The 12,344-nt window shown below is 35.7% G+C and overlaps 1 protein-coding gene across 2 annotated transcripts in view; it reads left to right on the top strand.

The window, feature by feature from the left end:
• LOC127834553 (protein SSUH2 homolog) overlaps positions 1 to 1,658 on the top strand; it is a 30,830-nt gene extending 29,172 nt beyond the window's left edge. Inside the window, exons 8-9 of one of the 2 annotated variants that reach the window (XM_052360542.1) lie at positions 55 to 147; positions 722 to 1,658. In XM_052360542.1, the coding sequence (XP_052216502.1) occupies positions 55 to 147; positions 722 to 845 (217 nt within the window). In that variant the 3' untranslated portion in view covers positions 846 to 1,658. The remainder of the gene's footprint in view (positions 1 to 54; positions 148 to 721) is intronic. The other variant, XM_052360541.1, reaches the window with a different exon arrangement.
• Positions 1,659 to 12,344: the final 10,686 nt, after the last annotated feature.

Here is a 12,344-nt window from a genome sequence, read left to right on the forward strand (position 1 = left end):
ATAATGTATTGGATTTCGCACTGTTTTATAAAGATGACACACTTTGGTTCCCAGCTGCGCCAACTGCGGCGGCGATGGTCAGGTGACGTGCGAGGATTGCGATGGATACCGGAAACTCAAGTGCTACATCCAGCTAAAAGTCAAATTGTAAGTGGTGCAGTTTGAGTTAAGCGGTTTCTTATTTGAATTTGGTTTGCTTTACGGCAAAATAACCGAGTATAACAGGCATTTATTATGTCGCGATAACAGCTTTACGTCCAGCTATTCAACAATGAACGCTTTGCAAAAAATATGTCAAATATGTCATTATAATGAATAGCAAATGTGAAAGACACTTTTCGTCCTTTGTGATGTTCGATTGGTAATTGTCGACTCAGATACTACTTATATGGTACCCCGGGTACCCTTAAGTATACTACAATTAACCTTGGTACGGGAAAAACGCTTAAAGGCGCCCGGCAATTTACCTTGGTACGGGAAAAACGCTTAAAGGCGCCCGGCCATACTCCGGATTCTTTTTAATTTTCCGTACCAGGGCACACTGTTTATAAATGAGTTACAAGGGTACTTTTAACTAGTACCTTAGCCGACAACGACCAATTGAGCACTAGTTAAAGCTGACAAGGCGGTGCCGCAATATTCGATACGTTTATAACACATATCTAGTCATGCTGAATATATCTTTAATGTATTTTATAATACGTGTTTTAATCAACGGCAGTATTAACCATGACGACGAGTACATCCTGGAGACGACGGATCTTCCCGACGATCTCGTGGCGAAAGTCGGCGGAAATACGTTGTTTGAGCAGACGCTACCAATGGTACTCATTGTTCATTCATAGAGTAGGATACACTGAGGTTCTCGGCTGCGATCAATCGGGAACCCTCGGACAATTCCGCCATAACGGCGATCGACAATCGGGAAACCTCTGATAATTCCGCCAAAAGAGCGACCGGGAACCCTCGGAAAATTCCGCCATAACGGCGAGATGGTGTGGTGTAGCCCACTGTCCGAAGCGTTCAGATTGGGTTGCGATGTATCTCAACAGTGACATTATTTATATTATTGAGACAACGTTTACTGTTAACATCGCGAAAAATAAGCACTTCTCGATACTTATAAACCTATTTTCTATGTGCATGCCAATTTTCAGACCGATCTTTCACGTAGAAATGCTTGAAAATGCATTTTATTATAACGCCTGATAAGCCATGTGGCTTTCGCGTTCGGAGCTTTGATTTATAACGGGCGTTCAGGCGCAAAACGATTACCCTAAATAATTACAATCGGTCAAAATACTGGAATATTGTTACAAGCTATGTAGAAAAAGAAGTAAATAACTATTAAAACGTGTTCATGAGCTCTTTCAGCACAAATTGTTGCGATTTGAGATGCTCAAGACGAGTTTTTGTACGTTTATTTTCTTATTTTCCTCTGAAAACGTATTTTTTTCTTAAAAACTCACGATGCTCCTTAAATTCGCGAAACAAACGCATTTATTCCGTGAAATTTGCCAAAACGCGTCATATCCCACTAAAAAAATGATGATTTTCTGTAAATACAGCTCCTTTGTGACTAGGCCTGGTTTTGCGTTTAGGTCATAATACACCAAATAGTTTCCCTATATAATTCAATGTTAAAGCGACAACTTTGAGCGAAAATAAATGCAACATTTTGCACATAGAGACCCCCATAACCATACCTTTTCTTAAAGGTCATTCTAAGCGGAATCGATTTATGCAATAAAAAAGATATGTCATGTACAAAGCAAGAAAGAACTTGACACAAATCAAAATCGACTGTTTTTGCAATTTATATTTTCGGCCGTTTCTTAGTGAAATGTAACCTTTTCTACTGCAATGGTTTACTTTAGTCTTCAAGTGTATCATATATCAGGGATTCAGTTGTGAACACCTATTCATGCCCTACCATTATCTCCGCAAGATAACACCCGAATAATGGTAAAAAGTGTAAAACATGCCTTCCTGTCAACTATGATATTTTTTTAGAGAGTAAAGCCCTACATGAAGCGATCATTTAGTGTATTGTAACCTATAAGACAACGTTTACTGTTAACATTGCGAAAAATAAGCACTCCTCGATACTTATAAACCTATTTTCTATGTGCATGCCAATTTTCAGACCGATCTTTCACGTAGAAATGCTTGAAAATGCATTTTATTATAACGCCTGATAAGCCATGTGGCTTTCGCGTTCGGAGCTTTGATTTATAACGGGCGTTCAGGCGCAAAACGATTACCCTAAATAATTACAATCGGTCAAAATACTGGAATATTGTTACAAGCTATGTAGAAAAAGAAGTAAATCACTATTAAAACGTGTTCATGAGCTCTTTCAGCACAAATTGTTGCGATTTGAGATGCTCAAGACGAGTTTTTGTACGTTTATTTTCTTATTTTCCTCTGAAAACGTATTTTTTTCTTAAAAACTCACGATGCTCCTTAAATTCGCGAAACAAACGCATTTATTCCGTGAAATTTGCCAAAACGCGTCATATCCCACTAAAAAAATGATGATTTTCTGTAAATACAGCTCCTTTGTGACTAGGCCTGGTTTTGCGTTTAGGTCATAATACACCAAATAGTTTCCCTATATAATTCAATGTTAAAGCGACAACTTTGAGCGAAAATAAATGCAACATTTTGCACATAGAGACCCCCATAACCATACCTTTTCTTAAAGGCCATTCTAAGCGGAATCGATTTATGCAATAAAAAAGATATGTCATGTACAAAGCAAGAAAGAACTTGACACAAATCAAAATCGACTGTTTTTGCAATTTATATTTTCGGCCGTTTCTTAGTGAAATGTAACCTTTTCTACTGCAATGGTTTACTTTAGTCTTCAAGTGTATCATATATCAGGGATTCAGTTGTGAACACCTATTCATGCCCTACCATTATCTCCGCAAGATAACACCCGAATAATGGTAAAAAGTGTAAAACATGCCTTCCTGTCAACTATGATATTTTTTTAGAGAGTAAAGCCCTACATGAAGCGATCATTTAGTGTATTGTAACCTATAAGACAACGTTTACTGTTAACATTGCGAAAAATAAGCACTCCTCGATACTTATAAACCTATTTTCTATGTGCATGCCAATTTTCAGACCGATCTTTCACGTAGAAATGCTTGAAAATGCATTTTATTATAACGCCTGATAAGCCATGTGGCTTTCGCGTTCGGAGCTTTGATTTATAACGGGCGTTCAGGCGCAAAACGATTACCCTAAATAATTACAATCGGTCAAAATACTGGAATATTGTTACAAGCTATGTAGAAAAAGAAGTAAATAACTATTAAAACGTGTTCATGAGCTCTTTCAGCACAAATTGTTGCGATTTGAGATGCTCAAGACGAGTTTTTGTACGTTTATTTTCTTATTTTCCTCTGAAAACGTATTTTTTTCTTAAAAACTCACGATGCTCCTTAAATTCGCGAAACAAACGCATTTATTCCGTGAAATTTGCCAAAACGCGTCATATCCCACTAAAAAAATGATGATTTTCTGTAAATACAGCTCCTTTGTGACTAGGCCTGGTTTTGCGTTTAGGTCATAATACACCAAATAGTTTCCCTATATAATTCAATGTTAAAGCGACAACTTTGAGCGAAAATAAATGCAACATTTTGCACATAGAGACCCCCATAACCATACCTTTTCTTAAAGGCCATTCTAAGCGGAATCGATTTATGCAATAAAAAGATATGTCATGTACAAAGCAAGAAAGAACTTGACACAAATCAAAATCGACTGTTTTTGCAATTTATATTTTCGGCCGTTTCTTAGTGAAATGTAACCTTTTCTACTGCAATGGTTTACTTTAGTCTTCAAGTGTATCATATATCAGGGATTCAGTTGTGAACACCTATTCATGCCCTACCATTATCTCCGCAAGATAACACCCGAATAATGGTAAAAAGTGTAAAACATGCCTTCCTGTCAACTATGATATTTTTTTAGAGAGTAAAGCCCTACATGAAGCGATCATTTAGTGTATTGTAACCTATAAGACAACGTTTACTGTTAACATTGCGAAAAATAAGCACTCCTCGATACTTATAAACCTATTTTCTATGTGCATGCCAATTTTCAGACCGATCTTTCACGTAGAAATGCTTGAAAATGCATTTTATTATAACGCCTGATAAGCCATGTGGCTTTCGCGTTCGGAGCTTTGATTTATAACGGGCGTTCAGGCGCAAAACGATTACCCTAAATAATTACAATCGGTCAAAATACTGGAATATTGTTACAAGCTATGTAGAAAAAGAAGTAAATAACTATTAAAACGTGTTCATGAGCTCTTTCAGCACAAATTGTTGCGATTTGAGATGCTCAAGACGAGTTTTTGTACGTTTATTTTCTTATTTTCCTCTGAAAACGTATTTTTTTCTTAAAAACTCACGATGCTCCTTAAATTCGCGAAACAAACGCATTTATTCCGTGAAATTTGCCAAAACGCGTCATATCCCACTAAAAAAATGATGATTTTCTGTAAATACAGCTCCTTTGTGACTAGGCCTGGTTTTGCGTTTAGGTCATAATACACCAAATAGTTTCCCTATATAATTCAATGTTAAAGCGACAACTTTGAGCGAAAATAAATGCAACATTTTGCACATAGAGACCCCCATAACCATACCTTTTCTTAAAGGCCATTCTAAGCGGAATCGATTTATGCAATAAAAAAGATATGTCATGTACAAAGCAAGAAAGAACTTGACACAAATCAAAATCGACTGTTTTTGCAATTTATATTTTCGGCCGTTTCTTAGTGAAATGTAACCTTTTCTACTGCAATGGTTTACTTTAGTCTTCAAGTGTATCATATATCAGGGATTCAGTTGTGAACACCTATTCATGCCCTACCATTATCTCCGCAAGATAACACCCGAATAATGGTAAAAAGTGTAAAACATGCCTTCCTGTCAACTATGATATTTTTTTAGAGAGTAAAGCCCTACATGAAGCGATCATTTAGTGTATTGTAACCTATAAGACAACGTTTACTGTTAACATTGCGAAAAATAAGCACTCCTCGATACTTATAAACCTATTTTCTATGTGCATGCCAATTTTCAGACCGATCTTTCACGTAGAAATGCTTGAAAATGCATTTTATTATAACGCCTGATAAGCCATGTGGCTTTCGCGTTCGGAGCTTTGATTTATAACGGGCGTTCAGGCGCAAAACGATTACCCTAAATAATTACAATCGGTCAAAATACTGGAATATTGTTACAAGCTATGTAGAAAAAGAAGTAAATAACTATTAAAACGTGTTCATGAGCTCTTTCAGCACAAATTGTTGCGATTTGAGATGCTCAAGACGAGTTTTTGTACGTTTATTTTCTTATTTTCCTCTGAAAACGTATTTTTTTTCTTAAAAACTCACGATGCTCCTTAAATTCGCGAAACAAACGCATTTATTCCGTGAAATTTGCCAAAACGCGTCATATCCCACTAAAAAAATGATGATTTTCTGTAAATACAGCTCCTTTGTGACTAGGCCTGGTTTTGCGTTTAGGTCATAATACACCAAATAGTTTCCCTATATAATTCAATGTTAAAGCGACAACTTTGAGCGAAAATAAATGCAACATTTTGCACATAGAGACCCCCATAACCATACCTTTTCTTAAAGGCCATTCTAAGCGGAATCGATTTATGCAATAAAAAAGATATGTCATGTACAAAGCAAGAAAGAACTTGACACAAATCAAAATCGACTGTTTTTGCAATTTATATTTTCGGCCGTTTCTTAGTGAAATGTAACCTTTTCTACTGCAATGGTTTACTTTAGTCTTCAAGTGTATCATATATCAGGGATTCAGTTGTGAACACCTATTCATGCCCTACCATTATCTCCGCAAGATAACACCCGAATAATGGTAAAAAGTGTAAAACATGCCTTCCTGTCAACTATGATATTTTTTTAGAGAGTAAAGCCCTACATGAAGCGATCATTTAGTGTATTGTAACCTATAAGACAACGTTTACTGTTAACATTGCGAAAAAATAAGCACTCCTCGATACTTATAAACCTATTTTCTATGTGCATGCCAATTTTCAGACCGATCTTTCACGTAGAAATGCTTGAAAATGCATTTTATTATAACGCCTGATAAGCCATGTGGCTTTCGCGTTCGGAGCTTTGATTTATAACGGGCGTTCAGGCGCAAAACGATTACCCTAAATAATTACAATCGGTCAAAATACTAGAATATTGTTACAAGCTATGTAGAAAAAGAAGTAAACAACTATTAAAACGTGTTCATGAGCTCTTTCAGCACAAATTGTTGCGATTTGAGATGCTCAAGACGAGTTTTTGTACGTTTATTTTCTTATTTTCCTCTGAAAACGTATTTTTTTCTTAAAAACTCACGATGCTCCTTAAATTCGCGAAACAAACGCATTTATTCCGTGAAATTTGCCAAAACGCGTCATATCCCACTAAAAAATGATGATTTTCTGTAAATACAGCTCCTTTGTGACTAGGCCTGGTTTTGCGTTTAGGTCATAATACACCAAATAGTTTCCCTATATAATTCAATGTTAAAGCGACAACTTTGAGCGAAAATAAATGCAACATTTTGCACATAGAGACCCCCATAACCATACCTTTTCTTAAAGGCCATTCTAAGCGGAATCGATTTATGCAATAAAAAAGATATGTCATGTACAAAGCAAGAAAGAACTTGACACAAATCAAAATCGACTGTTTTTGCAATTTATATTTTCGGCCGTTTCTTAGTGAAATGTAACCTTTTCTACTGCAATGGTTTACTTTAGTCTTCAAGTGTATCATATATCAGGGATTCAGTTGTGAACACCTATTCATGCCCTACCATTATCTCCGCAAGATAACACCCGAATAATGGTAAAAAGTGTAAAACATGCCTTCCTGTCAACTATGATATTTTTTTAGAGAGTAAAGCCCTACATGAAGCGATCATTTAGTGTATTGTAACCTATAAGACAACGTTTACTGTTAACATTGCGAAAAATAAGCACTCCTCGATACTTATAAACCTATTTTCTATGTGCATGCCAATTTTCAGACCGATCTTTCACGTAGAAATGCTTGAAAATGCATTTTATTATAACGCCTGATAAGCCATGTGGCTTTCGCGTTCGGAGCTTTGATTTATAACGGGCGTTCAGGCGCAAAACGATTACCCTAAATAATTACAATCGGTCAAAATACTAGAATATTGTTACAAGCTATGTAGAAAAAGAAGTAAACAACTATTAAAACGTGTTCATGAGCTCTTTCAGCACAAATTGTTGCGATTTGAGATGCTCAAGACGAGTTTTTTGTACGTTTATTTTCTTATTTTCCTCTGAAAACGTATTTTTTTTCTTAAAAACTCACGATGCTCCTTAAATTCGCGAAACAAACGCATTTATTCCGTGAAATTTGCCAAAACGCGTCATATCCCACTAAAAAAATGATGATTTTCTGTAAATACAGCTCCTTTGTGACTAGGCCTGGTTTTGCGTTTAGGTCATAATACACCAAAATGTTTCCCTATATAATTCAATGTTAAAGCGACAACTTTGAGCGAAAATAAATGCAACATTTTGCACATAGAGACCCCCATAACCATACCTTTTCTTAAAGGCCATTCTAAGCGGAATCGATTTATGCAATAAAAAAGATATGTCATGTACAAAGCAAGAAAGAACTTGACACAAATCAAAATCGACTGTTTTTTGCAATTTATATTTTCGGCCGTTTCTTAGTGAAATGTAACCTTTTCTACTGCAATGGTTTACTTTAGTCTTCAAGTGTATCATATATCAGGGATTCAGTTGTGAACACCTATTCATGCCCTACCATTATCTCCGCAAGATAACACCCGAATAATGGTAAAAAGTGTAAAACATGCCTTCCTGTCAACTATGATATTTTTTTAGAGAGTAAAGCCCTACATGAAGCGATCATTTAGTGTATTGTAACCTATAAGACAACGTTTACTGTTAACATTGCGAAAAATAAGCACTCCTCGATACTTATAAACCTATTTTCTATGTGCATGCCAATTTTCAGACCGATCTTTCACGTAGAAATGCTTGAAAATGCATTTTATTATAACGCCTGATAAGCCATGTGGCTTTCGCGTTCGGAGCTTTGATTTATAACGGGCGTTCAGGCGCAAAACGATTACCCTAAATAATTACAATCGGTCAAAATACTAGATATTGTTACAAGCTATGTAGAAAAAGAAGTAAACAAACTATTAAAAACGTGTTCATGAGCTCTTTCAGCACAAATTGTTGCGATTTGAGATGCTCAAGACGAGTTTTTGTACGTTTATTTTCTTATTTTCCTCTGAAAACGTATTTTTTTCTTAAAAAACTCACGATGCTCCTTAAATTCGCGAAACAAACGCATTTATTCCGTGAAATTTGCCAAAACGCGTCATATCCCACTAAAAAAATGATGATTTTCTGTAAATACAGCTCCTTTGTGACTAGGCCTGGTTTTGCGTTTAGGTCATAATACACCAAAATGTTTCCCTATATAATTCAATGTTTAAAGCGACAACTTTGAGCGAAAATAAATGCAACATTTTGCACATAGAGACCCCCATAACCATACCTTTTCTTAAAGGCCATTCTAAGCGGAATCGATTTATGCAATAAAAAAGATATGTCATGTACAAAGCAAGAAAGAACTTGACACAAATCAAAATCGACTGTTTTTGCAATTTATATTTCGGCCGTTTCTTAGTGAAATGTAACCTTTTCTACTGCAATGGTTTACTTTAGTCTTCAAGTGTATCATATATCAGGGATTCAGTTGTGAACACCTATTCATGCCCTACCATTATCTCCGCAAGATAACACCCGAATAATGGTAAAAAGTGTAAAACATGCCTTCCTGTCAACTATGATATTTTTTTAGAGAGTAAAGCCCTACATGAAGCGATCATTTAGTGTATTGTAACCTATAAGACAACGTTTACTGTTAACATTGCGAAAAATAAGCACTCCTCGATACTTATAAACCTATTTTCTATGTGCATGCCAATTTTCAGACCGATCTTTCACGTAGAAATGCTTGAAAATGCATTTTATTATAACGCCTGATAAGCCATGTGGCTTTCGCGTTCGGAGCTTTGATTTATAACGGGCGTTCAGGCGCAAAACGATTACCCTAAATAATTACAATCGGTCAAAATACTAGAATATTGTTACAAGCTATGTAGAAAAAGAAGTAAACAACTATTAAAACGTGTTCATGAGCTCTTTCAGCACAAATTGTTGCGATTTGAGATGCTCAAGACGAGTTTTTGTACGTTTATTTTCTTATTTTCCTCTGAAAACGTATTTTTTTCTTAAAAACTCACGATGCTCCTTAAATTCGCGAAACAAACGCATTTATTCCGTGAAATTTGCCAAAACGCGTCATATCCCACTAAAAAAATGATGATTTTCTGTAAATACAGCTCCTTTGTGACTAGGCCTGGTTTTGCGTTTAGGTCATAATACACCAAATAGTTTCCCTATATAATTCAATGTTAAAGCGACAACTTTGAGCGAAAATAAATGCAACATTTTGCACATAGAGACCCCCATAACCATACCTTTTCTTAAAGGCCATTCTAAGCGGAATCGATTTATGCAATAAAAAAGATATGTCATGTACAAAGCAAGAAAGAACTTGACACAAATCAAAATCGACTGTTTTTGCAATTTATATTTTCGGCCGTTTCTTAGTGAAATGTAACCTTTTCTACTGCAATGGTTTACTTTAGTCTTCAAGTGTATCATATATCAGGGATTCAGTTGTGAACACCTATTCATGCCCTACCATTATCTCCGCAAGATAACACCCGAATAATGGTAAAAAGTGTAAAACATGCCTTCCTGTCAACTATGATATTTTTTAGAGAGTAAAGCCCTACATGAAGCGATCATTTAGTGTATTGTAACCTATAAGACAACGTTTACTGTAACATTGCGAAAAATAAGCACTCCTCGATACTTATAAACCTATTTTCTATGTGCATGCCAATTTTCAGACCGATCTTTCACGTAGAAATGCTTGAAAATGCATTTTATTATAACGCCTGATAAGCCATGTGGCTTTCGCGTTCGGAGCTTTGATTATAACGGGCGTTCAGGCGCAAACGATTACCCTAAATAATTACAATCGGTCAAAATACTAGAATATTGTTACAAGCTATGTAGAAAAAGAAGTAAACAACTATTAAAACGTGTTCATGAGCTCTTTCAGCACAAATTGTTGCGATTTGAGATGCTCAAGACGAGTTTTTGTACGTTTATTTTCTTATTTTCCTCTGAAAACGTATTTTTTTCTTAAAAACTCACGATGCTCCTTAAATTCGCGAAACAAACGCATTTATTCCGTGAAATTTGCCAAAACGCGTCATATCCCACTAAAAAATGATGATTTTTCTGTAAATACAGCTCCTTTGTGACTAGGCCTGGTTTTGCGTTTAGGTCATAATACACCAAAATGTTTCCCTATATAATTCAATGTTAAAGCGACAACTTTGAGCGAAAATAAATGCAACATTTTGCACATAGAGACCCCCATAACCATACCTTTTCTTAAAGGCCATTCTAAGCGGAATCGATTTATGCAATAAAAAAGATATGTCATGTACAAAGCAAGAAAGAACTTGACACAAATCAAAATCGACTGTTTTTGCAATTTATATTTTCGGCCGTTTCTTAGTGAAATGTAACCTTTCTACTGCAATGGTTTACTTTAGTCTTCAAGTGTATCATATATCAGGGATTCAGTTGTGAACACCTATTCATGCCCTACCATTATCTCCGCAAGATAACACCCGAATAATGGTAAAAAGTGTAAAACATGCCTTCCTGTCAACTATGATATTTTTTTAGAGAGTAAAGCCCTACATGAAGCGATCATTCAGTGTATTGTAACCTATAAGACAACGTTTACTGTTAACATTGCGAAAAATAAGCACTCCTCGATACTTATAAACCTATTTTCTATGTGCACGCCAATTTTCAGACCGATCTTTCACGTAGAAATGCTTGAAAATGCATTTTATTATAACGCCTGATAAGCCATGTGGCTTTCGCGTTCGGAGCTTTGATTTATAACGGGCGTTCAGGCGCAAAACGATTACCCTAAATAATTACAATCGGTCAAAATACTAGAATATTGTTACAAGCTATGTAGAAAAAGAAGTAAACAACTATTAAAACGTGTTCATGAGCTCTTTCAGCACAAATTGTTGCGATTTGAGATGCTCAAGACGAGTTTTTGTACGTTTATTTTCTTATTTTCCTCTGAAACGTATTTTTTTTTCATTAAAAACTCACGATGCTCCTTAAATTCGCGAAACAAACGCATTTATTCCGTGAAATTTGCCAAAACGCGTCATATCCCACTAAAAAATGATGATTTTCTGTAAATACAGCTCCTTTGTGACTAGGCCTGGTTTTGCGTTTAGGTCATAATACACCAAAATGTTTTCCCTATATAATTCAATGTTAAAGCGACAACTTTGAGCGAAAATAAATGCAACATTTTGCACATAGAGACCCCCATAACCATACCTTTCTTAAAGGCCATTCTAAGCGGATCGATTATGCAATAAAAAAGATATGTCATGTACAAAGCAAGAAAGAACTTGACACAAATCAAATCGACTGTTTTTGCAATTTATATTTTCGGCGCCGTTTCTTAGTGAAATGTAACTTTTCTACTGCAATGGTTTACTTTAGTCTTCAAGTGTATCATATATCAGGGATTCAGTTGTGAACACCTATTCATGCCCTACCATTATCTCCGCAGATAACACCCCGAATAATGGTAAAAAGTGTAAAACATGCCTTCCTGTCAACTATGATATTTTTTAGAGAGTAAAGCCCTACATGAAGCGATCATTTAGTGTATTGTAACCTATAAGACAACGTTTACTGTTAACATTGCGAAAAAATAAGCACTCCTCGATACTTATAAACCTATTTTCTATGTGCATGCCAATTTTCAGACCGATCTTTCACGTAGAAATGCTTGAAAATGCATTTTATTATAACGCCTGATAAGCCTGTGGCTTTCGCGTTCGGAGGCTTTGAGTTATAACGGGCGTTCAGGCGCAAAACGATTACCCTAAATAATTACAATCGGTCAAAATACTAATATTGTTACAAGCTATGTAGAAAAAGAAGTAAACAACTATTAAAACGTGTTCATGAGCTCTTTCAGCACAAATTGTTGCGATTTGAGATGCTCAAGACGAGTTTTTGTACGTTTATTTTCTATTTTCCTCTGAAAACGTATTTTTTTCTTAAAAACCTCA

This window comes from Dreissena polymorpha, chromosome 6, assembly GCF_020536995.1.
Source record: "Dreissena polymorpha isolate Duluth1 chromosome 6, UMN_Dpol_1.0, whole genome shotgun sequence".
Classification (NCBI taxonomy): Eukaryota; Metazoa; Mollusca; class Bivalvia; order Myida; family Dreissenidae; genus Dreissena; species Dreissena polymorpha.